The following is a 23158-nucleotide window of genomic DNA, read 5'->3' as shown; positions in this document are numbered from 1 at the left end:
TGGTTCATAGTGTAAGCATCATCCATAATAATGCATCATCATTTATTAGTTGATTTTTTTTTATGCTGTATTAACAATATATTAAAAATAAAGTACAATATTTGCCTCCAAAGTGTAGTGGAAAAATAAACTGGCAAGTGGTACTATTCCACTGCAGCAGCAGAATGTGTTCAGGTTGTTTAAATATTCTCATTGATTTTCCAAAGTTTTTTTTTTCTCCCCATATATCACAAAAAGAACGCTATAGTATATGCAGAGTTTTCCTCCAGCTGTTTCCTTCCCTGCTGACTCTCTCACAGTAGAATCGATAAATAAAAGAAAGGTTGAAAGGGTAAAAATGATCGTGAATAACAAAACTCTCGGAAAAAAAAGGTTCATTTTGCAGAGAGGATGCAGTCTTTGTGTATATGTGCCCCTTTAGTCATCAAACATAGTATTGAAGTACTTGTAATAGCATCGTGTCTGTGATGTTTCCGATATCTCTGATCACAACCATGATTCAGATCTCCATGAGTCTTGTTTAGTGAATTAATATGCTTTTCTTTTTTTTTTCAGTTTTCATGATCAAACCGTGCGGAAGGCTGCAGTTCACTACTTTGAACAGATACCAGACGGAGAGCTGGAGTTGTTTCTGCCGCAACTAGTCCAGGTACAGTAAACACACAAACACACACATCTGCTAACTGTTACACACATCCCCATCTTCCCTGTACCTATGTCTTGATTAGCTAATATTTCAGCACTAGACCAAGCTGATGATTAATCGATTGAAGCCATCAGATTTTGAAAATGTGAGAGTCGATGACGTCCTCTGTAAGTTTGATGTTAGTTTCATCAGTCATCCTTTTCCTGCAGGCTCTGAAGAGTGAGTGGGAGTTGGATGGACCTCTGGTGATGCTGCTGTTGGAGAGATCACTGAAGAACATACAGATTGCACAGCAACTGTACTGGTGAGCAGCAGAATCAGACATCAAACTGACGGAATGGAGTTTTGGATTACTGTAACACTGTAATACTGCAAAGGGAATGAAAGCCTTTATATTTTTTTCTGTATTTTGATACTATTTTTTTTTTTCCCCCTGTCAGCAACACATACTGTTTTATAATTTATTAATCCTTTACATGCTTGCAGGCTGCTGGAGGATGCCCACACTGACCCCCACTACCAGAGCTGGTTCAGTAAGATCCAGGCTGCCCTGCGGCACTCCTGCGGCCGGGCGCTGAGGCAGGAGCTGGAACACGAAACCCGCCTGGTGTCTGTGCTCATACAGGTGGCCGAGAAGGTTCGCACTGCTGATAAGATTCGACGTAAGGTCTGTAAAGCTTTATTCATTCATCACTCACTGGCTCGTAATCCTTTATTATGATGAACTTATTTTTTTTTCTATGCATTTCTTGCAGAATGTTTTGAAGAAAGAAAAGTTGAAGATTGAGGACTTCTTTAAAGCTGGGGTCAGCTGTCGTCTACCACTGGATCCTGCAGTTCATGTGAAGGCATTGGATGTGGATGTAAGAACGTTACACAGCACCTTATTTATATCATTTCTGTAAAATAATATGCACCTCTATAGCAGGAGTTGTGTTTCATTGTTTGAATTGTTACTTATAGGCCTGTAAGTTTTACAACTCCAATGCTGCTCCTCTGGGGATCTCATTCATCTGCTCTGACCCTCTGGCCAAGAACATCAGTGTCATCTGCAAGGTTGGTAACATTTTTCTTTTCTTAAACTTTCTTTTTTTTCTCCCTACTTCTGTACTTGTACTAATCCTTAAATTCAAACCGGTGTGTTTTCCCCCTGTGAACAACGGCAGACAAGTACAGATAACACGTGTTTGTACCTTGTTCATACCTTAGAGGAAATTCTAAGTACAAGGAAATTGATGAATGATTCGTGCTACTTCTGTTGGAACGAGGTGTTCCTGCGTGATGCCGATTGTCTTTTATACTTGTCTCCTTCAAGAGGAAAATAAGAGCTCATAGTCTGTTACAGAGCAGTTTGTACAAACGCTGAACACAAAGGGAATATCTACTTCTTGCATCCTTTTTAGTAAACCACCTTCATTACTAACTGTGTCGTTCAGACAGGAGATAACCTGCGTCAAGACATGCTGGTACTTCAGATAGTCCGTGTGATGGACAGGGTTTGGCTACAGGAGGGGCTGGATCTGCGAATGATCACCTACAAGTGTGTTTCTACAGGCAGAGCTCAGGGTCTGTTTATTTGTTTGCACATTAATACTTTGTCTTTTATCTCTGTGGCTGTGAATTCATGTTTTTTTTTCTCATGTATGTTTTCTATGTGGTTGTCAGGCCTGGTGGAAGTGGTTCCAGAGGCAGTGACCCTAGGGAAGATTCAGCAGGAGTGGGGCCTGGGTGGCACCCTTCGTGAAGACACACTGGAGAAATGGTTCCACATGTGGAACAAAACTAAAGAGGATTATGAGGAGGTTAAGACCACAAGAAAATCTTTGGTAACTTCAATATTCACTTTTGCTATTGTGTAACATTCTCCTACTGTGTGTGTGTGTGTGTGCAGGCTGTGATGAACTTCATCCACTCGTGTGCAGGGTGGTGTGTGGCCACCTTCATCTTGGGGATCTGCGACCGCCACAATGACAACATCATGCTGAAGCACACTGGACACATGTTTCACATCGACTTTGGCAAAATTATGGGCAATGCACAGAAGTTTGGAAGTTTTAAAAGGCAAGTGAATAAAAAAAAAAAGCGAGGAGCATTTGTAAGTAACAAACTTACATGAAGTCAGTCAAGACAATGATGTGAATTAACAAGAACATTCACCTCTTTTTTTTTTTTACAATGATAGGGACCGATCACCATTCATCTTTACATCTGAGATGCAGCACTTCATCACAGGCGGAGGGCAGAAGCCTCAGCGCTTACATCGCTTCGTGGAGCTCTGCTGTGAAGCTTACAACGTAATCCGAGGGCGCTCCGCACTGATACTCAGCATGTTGGAGCTGGTAAAACCTATATTCAAGACTCTTTTATTCTGCGTGTAGATCGTATTAAATAAAACACCTTTTCATTCACGGTGTGTCTGTGGTTTCCAGATGCTACACGCAAGAATGCCAGAACTGAAGGACTGTAATGACCTGCAGTATGTCCAGAACAACCTCAGACCTCGTGACACAGATCTGGAGGCCACATCCTATTTTACAAAGTAATTTACACACAACACACACATACACACACTCTGTATGAACTAAACAAAATATTTAAAATATCCCATGTTTTATTTATACATGCATATACTCTGATTCTCATACGGCTTGCACCCCTCCTGATGTAGGAAGATCAAGGAAAGCATGGGCTGTGTGGCAGTCAAGTTTAACTTCCTGACACACAGCATGGCTCAAGGGAAGAAACAGGAACCGCTAACCCGGAATGGCATCCCCGCTCCCAGCACCAACATCCAAGAAGCTGTCATCCAGGGATACACCGTCAGGGGGAAAGATGTGGTGAGGCTCCATGTTGCTCTTTGTGCTGTGGTAATTCAGACGAAATGTCACCGACAAAGTTTGCCCGACGCGCCCCAGAGCTTTGTGTTAGATCCTAATATCCAGGGGAGCTTATGAAACACCTGGAACTGACAGCGGGTTCACACATATTTGTTCAGGGAGAAATAACCCCTGGCGCACAGCTGACAGTGCATGTCTGTGTGTGGGGTCTGCTGTCACTTATGGCCTCCTAGGTAGCAGCGCTGTGTTTAGAAAAAGTTCCCCTCACTCTCTAGAGAAGGGGCGAAGACTGTTACTGGTGTTTGTCAGGATTTCAATGATCTTCGATCAGAATAGACTTCCTGATATCAAGAGAGAGAGTTGCCCAATTACTTAGATCCAGCAAGCAGCAGTATCTGTAACAATGACAATTATAATTCATTCAGGTATTTGCGTGAAGGTAGTATTAATATGTCTTTCCTGGGAGTTTCCCCATCTATAGTGAAGTAGTTATTTTATTTATTTATGTAATATAAGGAGTGTGGGCCAGTTAAAATAGCACTTTTATAACTACTACTTGGTTGGTTTTCCCATTTACAGAGGCAGTGTACAAACACTAGATTTTTTTTCAGCACACATAGTGGAAAACTAGATGTAGAATCTTTTTTTTTTTTTTTAAGATTATTTTTTTGGCCTTCTTATGCCTTTATTGCTAGGACAGCTGAAGATAGACAGGAAGCAGGGGGCAGAGAGAGGGGGAGTGACATGCAGTAAATTAGCCGTCCGATGCGGGATTCGAACAGGGGCCAGCTGCAGCGAGGGCTATAGCCTCCACACACAGGGAGGCCGCTTAACCCACTATGCTACCGACCGCCCCAAGATGTAGAATCATTTAACACCTACCTGAAAGCCTCAGTAAGGACTATCAACAGTCTCTTCATTTATTCACCCTGCAGCTGAATGGAATATACATTTTGTGTTTGACTTACAGATCTATGACCTCAGAGTAACCATTCATGATGGTTATCTGACCAGTGAGAAGACATTCGGGCAGTTTGAGCTGATCCATAAGCAGCTGCAGAAACACTTCATTGAATCCATGCTGCCTCAGTGAGTGAAGAAAAGAAATGTTTGATTTCTTTGAGCTTTTTCGTTCACAATAATTATTCATATATTCACTTCCTCTCCCTTATAGGTTTCCTAGCTGGTATAAGATGTCTTTCACGCCAAGCAAGAGGATGTCTCTACTGAATAAATACCTAAAACAACTTTTTGATGGACCATGCAAAGGAGTAAGTTTCTCTTGTTACTTTGGTTGATTTCTCTCTCATCTTGTGCGATGCTTTGCTCGAACTTATAAATCTTGTTTTGTCACGTGCAGAATGAATTTGTGTGCAGTCTGTTCCTGGATGGTCCCAACATAGTCCAAGAAGGTGGTGGGCCAGGTAATTTTCTGCTCTTTGGTGTATTAAAAAAAGATAATAAAGGTTTTAAATCATGTGATTAACTGTCACCTCTATTGCAGGAGCCTGTCCTCAAATCCAGCTCTACATTTCTTACTCTGACTGTAAACTCACAGTCTTGGTAAAACACCTGAAGAACATTGTGAGCTTCCTCCACTCTTCTAATTGCATCGCTCTATTATAGCATTCAACAAGAAAGCATTATATTAAGCATATTAAATGTGTTCCCTCTTAAAAAATACTTTTCAACAGAAGCAGGCAAATGGTGCTAACCCTGACGCCTACGTGGTCACGCGTCTAAGACCGGACCCTAAGCAGCGGTCCAAGAAGAAGACAAAGGTGGTTCGCAACAATGACAACCCCACCTTCAATGAACTGGTACGACTACCATCCTCTATCAATGATTTAGCAGTCTAACAGCAACATTAGAAATGCTTTCATCCTTTGATCATGAGCTGGTACTGCCAGTACTGAGTCCATGTACCTTTTAGACTAATTTAATACAAACAAAACAAGTTTAAAAAAAATGCTTAGACCCTTGATTTAGGTAAGGAGAAACTTCTGGAAGAGCAACAGAGGAAGGATTCCTCCTGTAGGATAGGACCTACAGATGGCCGAACATACCTTAAACATTAGTGATATTCATAAATGCTGTTTTATTATAATCTATAAATGTGGACTACGCCATTTCTCTCTAGAGATTAACTGCTGCCACTCAAAGCTTTAAACATTCACTCTAACTTTTAATTTATGTTCTCCCCACCTGTGTGAGTCTGATGTGATCTTTGGGCGTTGAACCCTGTAGACTTTGACCAGTACAGTAGCTTCCCATGTACTGAACAGCTTCTTGCCACAAGTTTTATGTTGCAAAGCAGGCCCTAACAGAGCCACATGAAAGGAACGAAACAAAAGAATAAACCCCCTGTGGCACACTTAAAAGTTGTACAAAACTTTACTAATCAAATCCCTAGATGTTCTGAATGTCGTCTAAGATATCTGCCTCTTATTCACAGCTGGAGTACACTTACGTCCCACTGCTGTATGGGATGGTGCTGGAAGTGACAGTGAAGAGCAAGAAGACTTTTGTGGCTGCAACCAACATTAAACTGGAGGATGAGTTGCTTGACAAGGAGACTTGGTTTCCTCTCGGGAACTGTGCAATCTGACCTCAGAGAGAGAGCTGCACTGTGGACCTGCTGCCAGCAGGGGGTACAGCCACACTGACAGAAAGAATGAAGCCAAAGATTTCTCACACTGTCGGAGTGAGACAAATTCACCCGAGCCGGGAAACCGTACGCTCTCGTTTGTACCTATTTATCAGATGTAAATGAACCTCACTCCAGAGCTAACTATGCTGGCAGTGGATGTACTTGGATGAAGTTACAAACCTGAGTTAAAGACTCAGGAAGGAGACTGTTTACTTTGTGAAGAAACACTTACTTTATGTTCTCTCTTAAATGTTAATCAAATTTTCTAATAAGACCGGAGGTGGCATTGATGTTGAATGAAGGAACAAAACTTTTATCATCATACTTGCACTCTTTGTTTGTACTTTAACTTTGTTTTCTTTCTGTGAGTCAAAAAAAGTGTCCTTGTTAATGTGTGTGGTCGAGACCGGCGATGTGACAGATTTAAAGAGGAGGTGATGCAGTGCTATTAGAAGCTGCTTGTCTGATACCTGCCCAGACTGAGTGTGTTTGTCCCTTTGGGCTGTGTCAAATGGATGTCCTTGACCAGTGGAATTGGAGGCGGGAGGCGGGAAGGTGAGAGGAGAAGTAGGGGGGGGGAGTGTGTGAGCTGGATGACAACACTGCGTCTATGACCTGAGGGGCTGAGTTAACGCTCTCCCCCTCAATCCATCCTTTTCCTTATCCATCAGTGGCATTCAAACACAGTCATGCACATGCATGCACAAACACGCAGAGGCAGACACTCACATTCCCACACAAATACACCTAAAAACACAGACGCACACACACACACTCTTTGTAAGAGCTAAGGGCAAGCCTTCATGTTATCTTAATGCCATCCTCCTGACAGGCCCGCTGACCCGTACTCTCCTCCGCCTCATTCACAGGATTTAATGATGAACGCGGATAGAAATAGACCTCCTTGCACTGGATCTTGTTCAATAATGTATACCTCTGTGAATGCTATTTATATTATTCCCTGCCGGGTCTCTCTTGGAGGAAAAAACTGGCTGCTATTCTTTCATAGTAGTACTCATGGAGTATTAATACATCCTGGAATCACTCATCGGTTTCAGACCTAATAGAAGAATTGTTTTGGAATAGATGATTAACCTGAAACAACACTGTGTTGTTGTGCTCGACCACAATAATTACACTTGGATTAATTATTAAACCTGTGATAAGAATCTAATATCCCACTCCAGGGATTTCTCCAGCACATAGTTTTTCGTCGTCAGAGTGTCTTTTCAGCCCTGCTGGAGCCTTCTGGTCTTTTCCTCTGCAGCGCACAGTGCAGGCAGCAGAGAAAAGCCACATCTATTTTCTGACAATAAAACTGGTATTTATATCTGAGGAAATGGTGCTTTTGATTTATTTATATATCTTTGTTGTTGTTGTTGCTGCATCAGCCACGCTTTTCTATCTGTTGGCGAACTGTGTGAGTGTGATACAGAGAGCTGTTTTTAGGAATACCAAACAAAGACGAAGAGGGAGGCTGGATCCAGGCTGCATCCATCTCGGGACCGGAGAGGCACCCATCGGTAGCCTGAAGGGGGGGAAAGGAAAGGGGACGTGAAAAAGAAATGTATATACTGTATAGCTGCTAAATCATATAAAATATGTGGAAGCATTTTCATAAATACTTCAAAGACCATAGAGCAACCTTCAGTACTGCTGACACTGGGACTGAAGGGAAATACAATGATGATCACACAATGTCACCTGCTGTAATTTAGCTCTTCATCTGACTCCCAGAACCCATCGCCCACCCCCCCCCGTCGCTCTTTCCGCTTATGTGGCTCACCTTTCTTCAGGCTGGTGAAGGGCAGGGTGTACTGACAAATAAAATCACTGCTGAGAAGGCCGAGCTGGTCACGGACACAGAAGCGGATGAGGCAGAGCTCAGGGACGCTGATGTTGAAGTTCATGTCGGTATCCCAGTGAGGACTCAGAGCTGTAATGAACCAGTTCACGGGAATCAGTAAGCATCATAAGGTGTACTGTAGTTAAAGCAGCTATAATCATAATGTCATATATTCTAAATAATGAGTCAAATGTGATGAACCCACAGAGATTCATCACACTGCAGCCCCCTCTGCTCTATGGAGCATCTTTAAACTCATTGTTTTGGTTTTATGGCAACCATTTTGATTGACTTTCACTCCTCATAGTATTATTTTTGGATGCTATGGGCAAAACCGCTCTAAATATCCACTGCACACTGACAGCCCAGCACCAAATGGAAGTTAGCAAGTATCTGATAAACACAGTGGAGCATTTAGCATTTACACAGCCAGATATTTCCATCAGGAGTTGGTGGAGACCAAAAACTGAGATAGAAAAGAGCAAATGTTAGACTCACTTCAAATGAGTGCTCCACATGTAGTGGATGTTTGAATGTTTATCGGGTGATGACAGGTCAGTGTGACAGGTCACCCTGGAAGAACCTTATTGTGACAAGTGATATTCAAGATGTCACCGACGAGGCTTTCATGCTTTTCATCTGCACTCTTGTTTAATCACACTGCTCGGGAGCCAAAGGCACATCGTAGAAGAGGACCGGATTCAGCTTCTGTAATTTTGTATTTGTTTTATTTATTTATTCAGCTTGTTAAAACAGATCAAGATTTCACAGCCTTGCTGGTGGCTATGTGGGGGCTACACTTTTGTGTTTTGAGCCACGTGCTCGCAATGACAATCACAGTACGCAGACAGAATACACGATGTGAAGAGTAGTGACAAATGAGGAGAGCTAACTTAGATGCCCAATGAATCATCTCTGCTGCAATTCTAAATCCATTTATGATTCAAAAACTATTTTCTGAACTTCCTCTGTAACATCCAGAGTTTTAATATAAAATCCACATCCATTTGTATTCAGCAGTGACCTTATCTGTTTCACAGTGTGAAACGATTTTTATGATTTATGTCTGCATGCATAAGTGCTCTGCTCCCTCCAGGACTCCCTCTCTCTCTCTGTGGTCTCTGTTGTATTTCATCAATGTCATGTCTAGATATTAAGTTAATTTCCAGATTGCCATTGTTTAAAAACAAAAGCTCCAAATCAAAAGTGACATACGGCATCTTCTGTGATGAACATCAGCTGAAATATGGGAGGTCTGTCAGAAACCTCGGCAGCTGGAGGACTAGCTTCCTCACTTGATGACAGTTACAGGCGGTAAATTTAATACCCAACAAGTCCTTTTCATATCCATCATTCTAAACAATAATGAACTAGTCAGTGTGAATGTTTGTGATGTGGTATCGTGAAACAAAAAAAAACTGTAGCACTTCATCCTGTGCGCATCCTGTGTCAGCTTCATGCTTCTAGTCTAGTGCAATAGTGCATGACAAAATTCTCTTCAAAGCAAATCCACTTGTACATTTTGAAGAAACTCATCAGCACATTTCCCCCCAGAAGCCCAACACTAGTTTACTGGAAATGGATTTGAAAGGGAGAAAAAAAAAAGACAAAAGGAATGCTGCTGTCACGGAAAACTCCTTAGAATCCAGTTTGAATGGTTATCATGCCATATTTTCATCTGAAGGTTTATAATATTATACAGTATGCAGGTATGTCATCTGTATCTGGAGGATGAATCCTACTGGTCACCTGACTAGAGCTACCATGAGGGTGGCATTTGTGGTTTTTAGTCAAATATTTGTTATTTCAAATTTTAATTTGTCCAATTACTTTACTGTTTATGACCAGCCAATCAAAAGACATCCCCGCCAGCCTCAGCTGTAGCTTTTGCTTATCGCTAAACTAAGACGTTAACATTATACCTGCTTAACATCAACATGTTAGGATTGTCATTGTAATTGTCACTGCAATGTGCAGCCTCACAGAGCTCTAGCTTGATGCATTTAAAGACCCAGTGTGTCAAACTAAGGGGCTCTATTTAATAAAAATGGCAGAAATGTAATATATGCACAACTCTGTTTACACTAGTGTATCATCACCTGATAATTCAAAATCTTAATGTTTTTATTAACTTAGAAAGAGCCTTTAATGTCTACAGATACTATGTTAAACCTCCTTGTTTCTATGGTAGCATGGAATGGACAAACTAAACACCGGCTGTAGGCAGGGCCTCTCACGTTTCCGTGACCATGTCTAGGAAGGAAAGGGTGGGGCCAGGGGGTTGCAGTCAGCAACTATACCACTACATGCTACTAAATATTACACACTGGTCCTTTAGGTCTTTGTTCTATAGTGTTCGGCTGTTGCCACAGTAGCAGCATTTTAATGCAAGGGACTGTCACAATCTCAACATTCAGAATGTATTCATCTCTTCAGTCATTCTTAATTTCTAGAAAATTTAAAGTTAAAATCTAAGTCTCCTCAAACACAAGTTTGACCGAATACATCTGGGATTGATAAAACTAAGTCTGACGCAGTATATCTGAACCAGTCAAGCTGTGTTTTGAGATGTCATGGCCACGTACAGTTTTTCTCGCAGTACTTACAGTTGTTTTTGACAGTATGTGTGCTTTTTCTGCGGGAGTCAGAGGAAACCCCATGAATCTCCACTCTGACAAAGAGATCCAGAGCTTTGCCACCCCTGGGTACAGGCAGGTTGGATCCACTGATCACCTGTAGACAGACCAACATAGAGTCACAGAGGGGGTGTATCAAAATGTAACTGATATTAGGGAAAAACAGAAATTATAAAAGGAGAGGCAGAAAGAGTAGAGAAAGGAAGCAGAGACCGCTGTAACTACACTAGTCTGGAGAGAGGCAGGCTTATCTGCAGTCCTCTCACACCGAGCCTTCTCTTCCCCAGCTCTGATCAAAGACAAACCTGCATGCACTTATCACGACATGCCCTGCTTGGCACTGATGGACCTTTACAGTGTCCGGTCCAAAATTACAGCCCCTTTCCTCTTCTAAAGTCACGCTACAAAGCACCCTGCATTATGCTCAGTCACAGTCACAATGGTCCATTCTGTGTATAGATGTCAGTCTGGAGTTATCATTTTTTATAAAGATCTGCTACTGAATAACAACATTGCATATAGTTGACAGTTTTATGCTAAACAGCCTCGTGACAGCTGAAGGAGAAACATTGTTTTCCTGAGCAGATGAATAATTTACCGTTCAAAGATTGAAAACCTAAGTTACAACACTGAATGCTGCTCATGACTCTGATTCCTACTGAGTTTAGAGCTGAGTCAAGATTCCCTCAAGTGATCAAATAATACAGAACGGTGATGTGAATAAATAAAGGGGAAGTTTTTCCCAGGGCATTCAAAAACAAAGCACACTGCATTTATATTTCATGCTCTGTTGGGAAGATGTACACTGTGCATACTTCATTAGAAGACAATGTCTGATGTGCTTTTGTTCTGGGACTTGTGAGAGTTTAAACATCCTCATGAACTGTTGTCTGATAAAGATAAATTGTCTTCATCAACCACAGTCCCATGTGATTGGACTTTCTAACAACAGATTGCATGATGTGAATTCTTTTACTGGTGTACTGGTGTAACTGGTCCATTTAGAGTTGCTACTTTGCTTAGTCAGCGAGGTCAATCGCAACCTAGACTAGATCAGGTTGAAAAATCTAAGCACAGACTGATCTGCTATCAGATTAAAAGTGAGTGCATGTAATTTGGGTGAACTGATCCTTTAATGGATGATTCATTGCTGTTTTTAAGTCTGATTCCAGCACAGTAATTCCCTCGTTTCCTCGTCTTACTCTTAAGCAGTAAGTCCCATGTGATCACAGTTAATTCCACACATTGTCTTTGCAGTACAATTCTTCATACAATGCTTCAGTCCCACTCAGAGCAAACCGTTATCTCTTTAATTGGACGTAGAAGTGTTGGTGTGTGAGCGCCGTCCTCATGGCGATGTGACTTGATTCCCCTTTACATTACAAGCGCTGCTATTACTGTTCCCAGTGTGCTTAAAATAATGGAAAAAGAATGATTTATTAATTGGACCCTGGGTCTAATTGCATTAGATAAGCCCTCGCTCTCCTTCCCCTTTATTTTCTGAAGGAGATAATCTAATTAAGTGGAGACACTCTCGGGGAGTTTTACATCATTGTTGGTTTACAGCATCCGGCAGGAAGGCATTTAACTGAAGGCAGAGGGTAAGATGCTACACAATCCCTAGATTATGAAGGCAAAGACACACTCATACATGCACGTAAAGCACACACACAGTCCTGTAACACTACACCTTAATCCATAAAGCCAAGCCAAGTGGATTATTCAGTGCTGTGCTCCATAGCTTTACCTTGAGCAGCAGGTGTGTGGGTTTGAGGCTGCGCTGGCTGCAGCTGGGATCAGAGCTCCTCTGTCTGGACAAGAGAAACGTCGGCTTCAGGACGTATCCACAGCCCCCGTTGTCCTGGAAACGGCCATCATTAAGGTCCATAGGAAAGCCCAGGGACTGGAAATTGAGAGCCACTGCAAAACGCCAACGAGAAAACGAGGAGCCACAGAGCAGTGGTAAAGACATTTATAGGAACAAGACTGAGAATGCCAAAAGTTTGTTGAGCTAAAACAAGCAGCATGAGATTATTTTAAGGCACTTGTTCATCCTGCAGGAGGGAACTAAATTATACAATGACTTGAAATGTTTCTGGAACAACAGCAAACGTTGCGTCAGGGATGCATTCATGATCACCAGCTGTTCAATAAGTGCATCTGTAGGGGGTTTTCTGTAGTGCATTACAAAGACACTTTACAGACATGTGAACGGACCATCAAAGAAAGAAAGAAATGGGCAGATGTAATCCTGCTGGCAGGTTTAAGATAGGTCTCTGTGGGGAAGGACTGCAAACACTTATGAGTCTACAATAACAAAGATAAATATGTGATACACACATAATTTTGTCCTTTGTAATGGATTCTTCTGCCTTTTTTTTTTATATACTTTCCCTGTGAATGTCACAGGGTCCCTACTCATCTAACAGTAATTGATCCAGCCAGGCTGCTGCTTTGTACAGCAGTCTCCTGCAAATGTGAAAAGTGCCTATCACCGTTTGCACAGCTGCCACTGAAGTCACGTAGACAGTCTGCTCAGCGATCAGCAGGTCTCCGTGACAGAATCAGTGGCTGGCTGACTGAGCAATGGAGACGGATGAAGAGGATGTGTGATGACAAGTGGAGTGACTCGCCAAGACACTGCCAGACGGATCAGGGATGTGGCTCTGAGTTCATGGATAATCACACGTCACCGTGTTGCATCATATCTTTTTAAACATAGTTCATGATCGAACAGGATCACAGGTGCACTGTGTGATATGTTCAAAACCAACGATAACTACAGGAAAAATTGAAGTTGTCACCTGGACAAGGATGTGGCTCAAAGTTAAAAAAAAAAAAAAAAACACATTTGGGCGGGTGCAAATCGATTTAGAAGAGCTGTGATAAGGTCCAGGAGAGGACTTGCTCCAGGGAAAAACACAGATGAGGCGGTCAGGCTGTAGAACTGGAATGAAATGTTCTTTTCGCTGCTAATCAACGGGACACCTGGTCAGGTTGTTCCCTTTGAAGTTTGACAATCTTAGTTTGCCAACTGGATTTCTCTCCATTTGTAAGGAAAAGAAAGGAGAAAGAAAAAGAAAAGTCTTGTAATGGATTGTGGTGGTTGTTCTTTTTGATTCCCGTTGAAAGGAGGAGAATCAAAGAGATTCTCTTTTCATGTCTCTTTCTGAATGAATGTATTAATCTTGGCCAAAATAGAAACAGAGTCGACAACAAAGCACTAACAACTCTGCTTTATAAACATTTCTGTGAAATCAGAAGACTGCATGTACTAAATGTATGAACCATATTGATTTGTGTGTGTGTGTGTGTGTGTGTGTGTGTGTGTACCCCACATTTTACTGCATACCTTTCGTGTGCATACAGACCGTGGGCATAAAGATCTGAGCTCCTATTTTGGACGGGCATATACTCGCTCTCTCCAACTTACCGAGCTGTGAACCAACGTTCCAAAACTCCTGGGGGTTGTAGTTGGACGAAGACGTCCTTACACCTGCTGGGTAAATCCTGCTGAGGAACCTCTGGTTATGCTGAATAAAATCTGCACCTGAGAGAGGGACGTACAACACTCAAAGGTCAAATGATATCTATGACGCACTAATGAGTCATTAATAAGAAAAGTCCACTGATTCAGACTTAACAGATGTCCAAGGATACTTTAAGTTTTAGTCTAACTATCTGATGATGGCTATGTGGATCCAGGAAAGCTTGTTTATCTACAGACACATGGTCACTTTTTAATAGTACCTGTTTGTCATCATAACAGATTCACGTTCTTGCCATTTCAGATGATTCTTAGCTCTCTGTTTTGTTTGTGACTTATTTGATGAGTTGCTTGTGTTGAAGTATAACCCTAACCCTAACCCTAACATCGCATCTATATCCTGGCTTTTGGATGTTGGACACCCTAGAACATAACACCTCCCAGACGGTTATCCTAACCTTAACCAGTTTGGCTTCTTGCCTAAACCGAACCAGCACTTTGAGATAATAAACCGACTCTAAACATCTCTCTCTCTTTTTTCACACCCTTCTCTCTCTCTCTCTCTGTGATGACAGTACACTCGGTGTGGGATTATCTGGTTGATTGTGATGGCCCGTGAACTGCCCTACATCAAAATGCGTGAGTCGTCAGACAGCACAGGGAGAGTTAATGTCTTAAACACTAATCCTAAACCCTGTATGGATTACTGCAAGGAGGATGCACCAATTTAAGCATTATTTAGCTTCATGTCAAATGGATTTTTTATAGAATACATGAGAAGATTGAAATTGATCAGGTCTTGACGCCTGTATAATTATCCTCATTCTGGATAGACAAAAAAAGACTCCCACACAGCTTCAGCCTGCGTCTATCATAGCTGTGTTGTCTCCCCGCGGAGCTTGATGATGAGAGAGAGACTACAAGGCTTTTACAGCTACAGCATAGTCGAGCTGTTCATGGTCTCAAGCCGACCCGCTCATAATGTAGCGTGTGTGTGTGTCTGGAAAATGTCAGTCCTCAGCAGGCGCAGATTTCATTTCTTCACATCACTCTGCTTCTCCAATATACTGCGGCACAGCAGTGCAATGACAGTTTAACTGATTATCAGCTGATTCGAACCTCTGTGGGCTCTTTCCTCCTTCCCAGCAGTGAGACTATAAGGCACATTTCTTGGCTGTTGTGCTTTATTCCCTAAAAAGTACTCCCCTATGTCATATAAGTCACGTTTAATGCGCTTTCGCTTTTTACGGAGGTTTATGGCACCGGACGTAATTGCATTTCACATCCAAAGAGAATCTACATAGACTTTCTCTTTAGAGCAATAAAACTATGAATCTTGCTGGACTCATCAGATTGATGTTTTGCATTCAATTATACACATTTTTTAATACTCCAAAATCAGGCTTTCATTTTCTCTTCACATCATTTCCACATTTTTTTTTAAAACATTTTACCTGAGGCTTTGGCCAGCTTCCGAGCTTTCTTCTCTGTCATAGATGTGTTCTCAAAGTAGTTCTGATTGTCTGTGGAGTGACTGAAGTTGACGAACTTGACAGACCTGGTGTATATGACCAGGTCAGATAAAGCCTCTGCCACCACCACTTTCTTCTTCTGCTAAATAGATTTAAGGTAATGAGAAAGACAGAGCAAAAAGACAAGATTAAAGCAGATTTGTCTCATCGTCTTAGTGGCTACGGTGCACATTCAAAACTATATCTGTGCTGCATCTCCTCATACAAACTGATCTTAACACAAACTGACTTACTTTAATCTTTGACCCTGCCTTTCTGGGAGACCAAAACTTTGCTTTGGTTTGTTGTTCCTCATCCTCCTCATCGTCCTCCTCTTCCTCCTCCTCCTCACCCTCATCTACACTCTCCTCTCCCTCTGTCTTTATGTGAGGCTTTAGCTTTTTATTCTTGATGAGGATCTTATACTTCAGGTCCTAGCATCCCCACCGAAACACATGCAGTACAAATTCACACATAAATAAATGCAAAGGTACCTTAATCATGCACACATACAGCACATTAACCCCAGCACTCATAAAACCTTCATACATTTGCATCAACTCTTTTCCTGCATCCTCAAAACACACAAACCGCCCCCTCCCTGATTTGTCAAAAAGATGCTATTCTTCAAAGAGTCACTCAGTAGCCACGTTCACATCAATGCATAAACACAGCCGAGTTTGGTGGGATAAAGAGGCAAGGAAGCAGCAGGTGTACCGAATCACTCAATCACACATCTGCTGCTTGCATTTCACCATCCTGACTCCAAAAATCAGTTTTGTTCTCTATAGGGCTCTTTATGCAGATGAGCAGCATCATGCTAAAATTAAAAAACATTAAGGTCTGGACTTGGAAGAGGCTCTGTGGTAAGTCACCCTGTCTGCAGCGCATACTGTATGCACAGGCAAAATGTGCCAAATAAAATTACAGATCCGCCAACATTAACAACCTGTAAGAATCCATATAGTATGAAAATTATAAGCTTCCTTTGGCACTGCACTCTTTCATTTTTCATCGCTGTTACACAAAATGATACAGTCTGGAGAGCTACAGCAGAGGCTTTGCTTCTATTGATGTAATTTTGGATATCATATGAGGGTATTAAAAAGAATTATGCCTGTGTTTACAGTAAAAATGGAGTAAAGTAGAGTAATAACTTGTTAATTAACTATGGCTTATTTGTAATCCTACACTAAAACGGCATAATGGAAAAATAGTGGGAAGAAAATTGGCTTTTCCAGCCTTCCTGTGGCTTTGACAATTTGGCAAACAGATTTAAAACGTGGTCAGGGTGGTGTATAAGATAATAAACAGTTCTGAATATAGCATATTTCATAATTGGACGGTAACTTGAGTGTGAAGCTGCATGAATGTGATCCACAATTCAACTTGCTTGGGGTTAATAGTCGAGATGAAACCATTAGTGCTGAGGTTTCTACTATATGAAAGCCCCCACTTCCTGAGTCATAAAGATAAAAAGCAATATGGGGGAGAAAAATCTTATATGCACACTCAGGATAAAACACAAGTCATTTTCTGCAGTAAATTCCAAAGCAGCAGAAGTCAGAGGCAGTATAGAAACTCAGATATTCATCCCCCCTCAGAGAAAAACCCTTCATCCTTCTTGTCATATTGAATAGACTGGAGTGACTGTGCCGGCATCTTTCAGGCCAGTCACTCAGTCATGGGTTGAGGCAGACGCTTCAAGTCAGACCCCAAACAGGGAAATCTAAATGAACAATCGGCTCAAAAGCCTCAGCACACTTAAAATGATGGACGCTTCTCCAGATCGACCACATTTTAGATTTTATGAATCTCAGCAGGATTAAATAGGCTTACAAATGCAGATGTCCATCTACCCCTCTAGTCCCAGTGGAGAAGAGAGGCACAGGAAACCTTAGAAAAAGACTAATGAGGCCCTCTGTGACGACGAAAAGGTCTCATTTTCTCCTTGTTTTGCTTTGCTATGACAGACGATGAGGATTTATACATACAAATGCTATCATCCCTCTGCCTGTGCCAGCAGCTCTGACATTAAACACAGATTCTCTTTCTGATTTACCACTCAGATGGCCGGGTTCTCACTTTTATGAGTCTTACATTTGGGCTTGGGAGGTCTCCAGTGGTCAAGTGATCCAAGGGAGTTCTCAGTAGATTCTCCCCAAGGATGGAGATGAGGTACTGGGCCATTACCTCCTGCTGCTCCTTGGAGCAGTGGTTTTCTAAAGACAGGATCACTGGGTAAGCAGACACCTGTCAAGAAATAATCACATAGCACACAAAAAATCACGATTCAACCCCTATCATCAACAGTTAGCATCAACCTGTATCTACTGCTCCCACTGCAAGCTCTAAATTCTCCAAACACATCGCAGAGAATGGCCTGAACAGCCTGAATCAAAGGCAACTTGCAAGCTCTGCAAGTACTAGAGATGCTATTAATTAGAGCAAATGGAGCTAAGCAGGGACTCCTGGGGTCTTTAGAAGCAGGAGCGAATAGTTAGATGCCTCAGGCACCGCTCCAGGATATACAGTATATGTCATGTAACTATACTATATACCTCAAAGGCGTGTTGCTTCACAGTCGTGATAACATCCTTGAAGAGTATCTTGGTGGTCAGGGTGTAGCCATGGTAGACTACAGGCTCCATATCTGGCCCATCCCAGCAGTCAATCTCCAGACAGCGACAGCCTTTCCTCAGAGCACTGTGCCACACACATGCAAACACACACACAAGCACATGCATACACACAGAGGCACATGCACACACAATCAGCATGTGGCAAGGCTATGATGAGCACTTATGATGTGCTAAATCAGAAATTAGAAGTGTAGAGCTGAAGCAGAGTTATTTTCACAAGAAGTTCAAGTCAAGTTCTCACAAGTCAAGCCATCATAGCCACTTCCATGACATATTACTGCATATCAATATATGCATAATGTGTAGCAAACAATGCAGTCTAGTAATTTCCAACCTCTGAGTGGGTCTCCTCCTCATTTAACACCACAAAATGGTGATGTTACTTTTCCATCTGCAGAACAGAACGGGCCTTTGCTTTGTGTTGGTAGTGGACAAGAATTGAATTATATTACTCTCACAGCAGGGATGGGGCAAATAATCGCTGTGGCTATGATACATTTTCTTGCAACCCTGATGCAAAATGATATCACCCTTTTAGACCCACATGATTAGACCCTCCAGACAGCTTAACTCTGGAATGGTGCTGCGTTTTGGTAAATCCAACTTTTCTACCAAATAGTCGCTGTTTTACATTTAAATGATGGCACACATGGACACGCTTCTGCTGTCTTCAGGAGTTGGTGTCCATGCATGTTTCACTTTAGCTTTCTGCTTTCTGCTATATTTTTGTCTTTGTTCACAAAATGTCATGACTGTTTTGCTCTAAGATGTGCATTGCGGAGTTGCTTTGTAGTAAAGTGGTATCATATTGCAAGTCACATTGTAATTGATTTTGCGCTGTTCTCTCATCCAGAGGATGGATGAGAGAACAGCTAAGCTCATTTTTATCTAGGTCCTACTTTCACTTTCACTGCTTTGTTATCTTTTTTATTTCTTCGTCTTTGTAACATTTTTGTGTTATTTTGTACAGCTGACTGTGGACAGCAAAGTCCTGCAGGGAAATAAACATGTCATGTCACGTAAAATGTGTTTACAAGTTACACCACGACTTTGTTCTCATTCTGTTTTCTGTGCGTTGATAACAGATCTAGAGCCAGGTTGTAATTAGTTTAGTTTAGCATGATGCCACTAGGAGTGTGTAAGTGTGTGATATTGTAGCACAGTTATATCTACATTTTGATCATACACAACTAAAAGTTTCAGTGATAAATCAAATTGTGCAAACTACTTTTTCAAATGTCACCTTCGGAAATTCCTTCTTTCACAGCGTATTACTGTTAATCTTGCATTTCTTCACTCTCCACCTGTGCAGTACTGGGATTTCTAAAAAGCCACCTTCTACTCGTGCCACTTTGTTCTCCTCTCTTGGTGATTATTTCATTATCTAAGTAAACCAGAGCTTCCAGTCCGCTGGTTTGGATGGTTCCACTCTACCAGCCAGCCAGGGCACTCAGCATTTTCACGGGGACCATAAATACACCACTTCTGCTGCCATCAGCCCCTTTCGTAATCACCTCCATTACTCCATAAAGGGACCACAGCAATTTCATTGTCTGCCTCAGCACATGAGTGGGTCAATGAAATGAGTGGCAAAGTGAGTATCTAGATAACACACATGTAGGACCGGTGGAGAGACTTCACAGAGAAGGTAATGGTGTATTGAAGGGCATTTTAGATTACTATCAGAGCCAAATGGTGTTTAAATTGTTTTTTATCATTTATTTTAACTTTCATAAAATAGAAATTAGTAAAAATATATTCAGCTGATTAGTTTATTGTAATTAAAAGTAGAATTAACCATTTGTATATACTAAATGTATGTCACATTGGGATCTTTTTCCTGACACCTTGGGTGGTTTTCTGAAGTGCTGCATGATGAAGAAGAACACAAGTCTGTCCTTACCAAACATAGGCATCCAGGTCACTCTCTCCTACTAGCTGATGTCCAGTCAGGTAGGTGTTGTGTGATGAGGAGATGAAGTAACTGGTGAGAGGCTGGTCCATGTCTTGGTACACAGCTGTGTGGGCCTGGTTGAATATGCAGCAATCTTTAGACTCCATGTACCTGAGGAATCCTTCAAACGTCATGGACCTGCTTTCTCTGGCTGGAAGAGGAGGAAGAAGCAGAGTAACACAATCAAAATCAGGTCTTTACCATGCGTAAAAAAGGACTACAGTAGCCTCAAGCTAAAATCATGTTCAGTGTGTCAAATCAAACTGATAACAGACCAATCTTGATCTCTACAGCCACTAGCTAGCATCGTCATGGTTTCACATTTCTGTTTTCGCATTTCGTGTTTAATGGCAAAAGAGTTTTTACTGGATCACTTCCTGTTTCTATTGTGTTTCCCACCATTTTTGATTGTCTGTTCCACCCTGATTAGTTTCCACCTGTGTTTTGTTGTTCTGTCTTCACTTGTGTCTCCTCTCCAGTCCTGTTTTGTTTTCAGTCTTTGCGCTTCCTCCCTTGTTCCTGCTCTTTTTCCTAGCCTTTCCAGTTGGACTGGATTTATCTTGGATTGTTGTACTCATCATGTGTTTGGTTTGCCTGGATGCTTTTTTGTTGTTTTACATCATGTGTTTGGTTTGCCTGGATGCTTTTTTGTTGTTTTATGTTTTCCTCCCTTTTTCTGTAAGTGGTTTAAGTTACCTTTCTGTTCACTCAACCGTCACGTCTGCATTTGGGTTCACTTTGTTGAACGAAACTGTGACAAGGTAACTTAAACTAGTTCACTCAAGATAGCAGTTTGTCAAAGGTTACTGAGTTACTATTATTGTATTAATGGATTATTTGATTTCAGGTGTACCTTAGTAAAAGACACAACTTCGGTAAGTCAAAATGAAACATTTAAAAACATAGTACACTCAAACAATTCAGATTGTTTGATTAAACACAAGAAAGCATCTCCCATGGAACACTACCGTAAGAAACATCCAATCACTGAGCTTAAAATAGACCTTGTTTATAGCAGACATTAGCTTGAAGGACAAACTATGGTGGACGCAAAAAGTGAAAGGACTTATGACTGTAGTTTGTCTTTTCTTTATGGAAGAGGACCCATGGCATCTGTCTATACCGATCAGCAATGACATTATGACCTCTGATAGGGGGGAAGAATTAACACTGATTATCTCATTATCATGTCATGTTAGTGGATGGGATTTATTAGGCAGAAAGTGAATATTTTAACCCTGCCACGAAGCAAAAATAGTTCAGAAATCGGATCCGTGTAGGAATTCCACATAGGTGAACTAATTCCCAGGTCTTGGCATTGTGCATGCTAGCTGCAGCACTGATTAGTTGTGTGCCTTAATTGTGTTGTTTTCCTGTTTTGCTGCTTGTGATGCTGTAAATTTGCCAGAAGTGCACTGGGCTCTACAAAACATCTGGTCTACTAGTCCATTGACAAGTCTGACTTTAATTTTCCTTCTGTCATTTCAATCCCCTGCCTCTGGACTTACAGCAAATCACTTTGTCAGCCAGGCGCCACTGGAGCTTAGGCCTTAACTTCTGTTCTAACCAAATTAGCATGATTATGTGACAAAGCCTTAGTCCTTAAAGAAGAGAATATTTCTTTATGCATAGTAATGAGCAGCAAACAGCCTGATGTTGTACACAGCTCTCCCTTCACTTACCTGTCTCTTCAATCTCATATCTATCAATCAAACTCTCTGCCGTCTCCTCATTTGCTTTGAGCTCCATCTGTTCCTTGCGAAGGAACCTGAGGAGGGCACAGGCAGGCAAAGTCGTCTGGCCTAAGGCGTAGCACTGGTGCAGCTGCTGGATTTCAGCTCTCCTGGAGGATGGGGCCTTGCTTCTTCTCATCTTGTCCTGCACACAATCATTATAGCCTCTTAATCCCATGTCGTTGATCATGGGAGGTTGTTCTTTAGTTTCTTCGTGAAACCTCCAACTAGTATGTCATCAACATGCAAATCTGGCAAAGACACAAGTCTTTCTACAAGGCAGTGTTAGAAGGAAGAAAATGTTGACTTTTGGTCCATTTAAAGCATAATACTTGAGATATTTTAACCACCAAGTGTTTCAAGGACATAGCACATGACTTGCTTTCTATAAATATACAAGATTTGGTGAATAGGAATGCCAGATCAGAGATGTACCCAAGCTTTTACCTGAGCTCACTGCTGAAAATCTTTTTATTCAAACTCAGCATGAGAGAGAATACAAGAGAAGTCAGGGTCCTCACTCTGCATAAAGTTCTCCCATCCTCTAACACCCCCCCTCTTTTTCTTGTATCTTTTACTTCCATCAAATACTAAGGCAGCGTCTGTGTGACTTTCTCATTTTAGTCCCTCTTCTCTCCTTGTCATTCTCTCAGTCAGTGAGACAAAAGCATCTGTGACTTTCCCTGGCTTTATGTCTCTGTCGCTCTGTCTCTCGCTCCCTCTCCATACCTTTCATCTCACTGTTCTGCAGCCGTTGACAGTTCAGGCGTGTGCCAATGCTGTCATTGGGTGCCCTGCAGTGGGCCAGCCTCCCACTGCATCTGTCACCTCAGTGTGATCAACACAAAGCAACAAGCTCTGCTATCATCTTCATTAACCTTTTATGCATTTGCAGCTACATCAATAGATCCCTGAATAATAGCTAACAATTGTCCCTTAACCCGAACAAATCACCAACCTTAGATAAAATGCTGATAAATGATAAACCTTCCTCACATTTACTATACTTACAGTAAACCACTGTCTCTCAGGAGCTGAGTTAGCTAGAGTGTTTCCAGAAAACTCGATAATATATCAATAATATATCATGTAAACAACAGCCTACCTCAGATATTGACGATCTTTGAGTAGATATTTAGTTAACAAGAAATAAGCAGGGTATATAAATACTCAAAATGCCCTGTGCACATTCAAGGACATCAGTGGATTCAGTCCA

At 41.6% G+C, this 23158-nt stretch overlaps 2 protein-coding genes across 8 annotated transcripts in view; one reads left to right on the top strand and one right to left on the bottom strand.

The window, feature by feature from the left end:
- pik3c2g (phosphatidylinositol-4-phosphate 3-kinase catalytic subunit type 2 gamma) overlaps window positions 1-7467 on the top strand; it is a 15759-nt gene extending 8292 nt beyond the window's left edge. For all 4 annotated transcript variants that reach the window (XM_027273061.1, XM_027273060.1, XM_019260871.2 and 1 more), the window contains exons 18-34: window positions 556-649; window positions 856-950; window positions 1133-1313; window positions 1402-1509; window positions 1610-1702; window positions 2083-2212; window positions 2312-2448; window positions 2538-2707; window positions 2829-2985; window positions 3076-3185; window positions 3315-3483; window positions 4454-4572; window positions 4658-4754; window positions 4844-4907; window positions 4988-5067; window positions 5178-5303; window positions 5939-7467. In XM_027273061.1, the coding sequence (XP_027128862.1) occupies window positions 556-649; window positions 856-950; window positions 1133-1313; window positions 1402-1509; window positions 1610-1702; window positions 2083-2212; window positions 2312-2448; window positions 2538-2707; window positions 2829-2985; window positions 3076-3185; window positions 3315-3483; window positions 4454-4572; window positions 4658-4754; window positions 4844-4907; window positions 4988-5067; window positions 5178-5303; window positions 5939-6091 (2083 nt within the window). In that variant the 3' untranslated portion in view covers window positions 6092-7467. The remainder of the gene's footprint in view (window positions 1-555; window positions 650-855; window positions 951-1132; window positions 1314-1401; window positions 1510-1609; window positions 1703-2082; window positions 2213-2311; window positions 2449-2537; window positions 2708-2828; window positions 2986-3075; window positions 3186-3314; window positions 3484-4453; window positions 4573-4657; window positions 4755-4843; window positions 4908-4987; window positions 5068-5177; window positions 5304-5938) is intronic.
- LOC104940619 (1-phosphatidylinositol 4,5-bisphosphate phosphodiesterase zeta-1) overlaps window positions 1-23158 on the bottom strand; it is a 26618-nt gene extending 3460 nt beyond the window's left edge. Inside the window, exons 1-12 of one of the 4 annotated variants that reach the window (XM_027273062.1) lie at window positions 23048-23158; window positions 21892-22087; window positions 20159-20360; window positions 18175-18319; window positions 17714-17866; window positions 15868-16047; window positions 15557-15716; window positions 14049-14165; window positions 12363-12535; window positions 10586-10712; window positions 7920-8069; window positions 7551-7661 (exon numbers count right to left, since the gene is read on the bottom strand). In XM_027273062.1, coding sequence (XP_027128863.1) covers window positions 7579-7661; window positions 7920-8069; window positions 10586-10712; window positions 12363-12535; window positions 14049-14165; window positions 15557-15716; window positions 15868-16047; window positions 17714-17866; window positions 18175-18319; window positions 20159-20360; window positions 21892-22081 — 1680 coding nt within the window. In that variant the 5' untranslated portion in view covers window positions 22082-22087; window positions 23048-23158 and the 3' untranslated portion in view covers window positions 7551-7578. Of the gene's footprint in view, window positions 1-6956; window positions 7662-7919; window positions 8070-10585; window positions 10713-12362; window positions 12536-14048; window positions 14166-15556; window positions 15717-15867; window positions 16048-17713; window positions 17867-18174; window positions 18320-20158; window positions 20361-21891; window positions 22088-22671; window positions 22752-23047 lie in introns of those variants that run through there. The other 3 variants (XM_019260872.2, XM_027273064.1, XM_027273063.1) reach the window with 3 other exon arrangements.

This window comes from Larimichthys crocea, chromosome XXI (assembly GCF_000972845.2).
Source record: "Larimichthys crocea isolate SSNF chromosome XXI, L_crocea_2.0, whole genome shotgun sequence".
NCBI lineage: Eukaryota > Metazoa > Chordata > Actinopteri > Sciaenidae > Larimichthys > Larimichthys crocea.
Note: the sequence above shows the minus strand (reverse complement) of the source record. Positions and strands in the feature narration are given on the sequence as shown.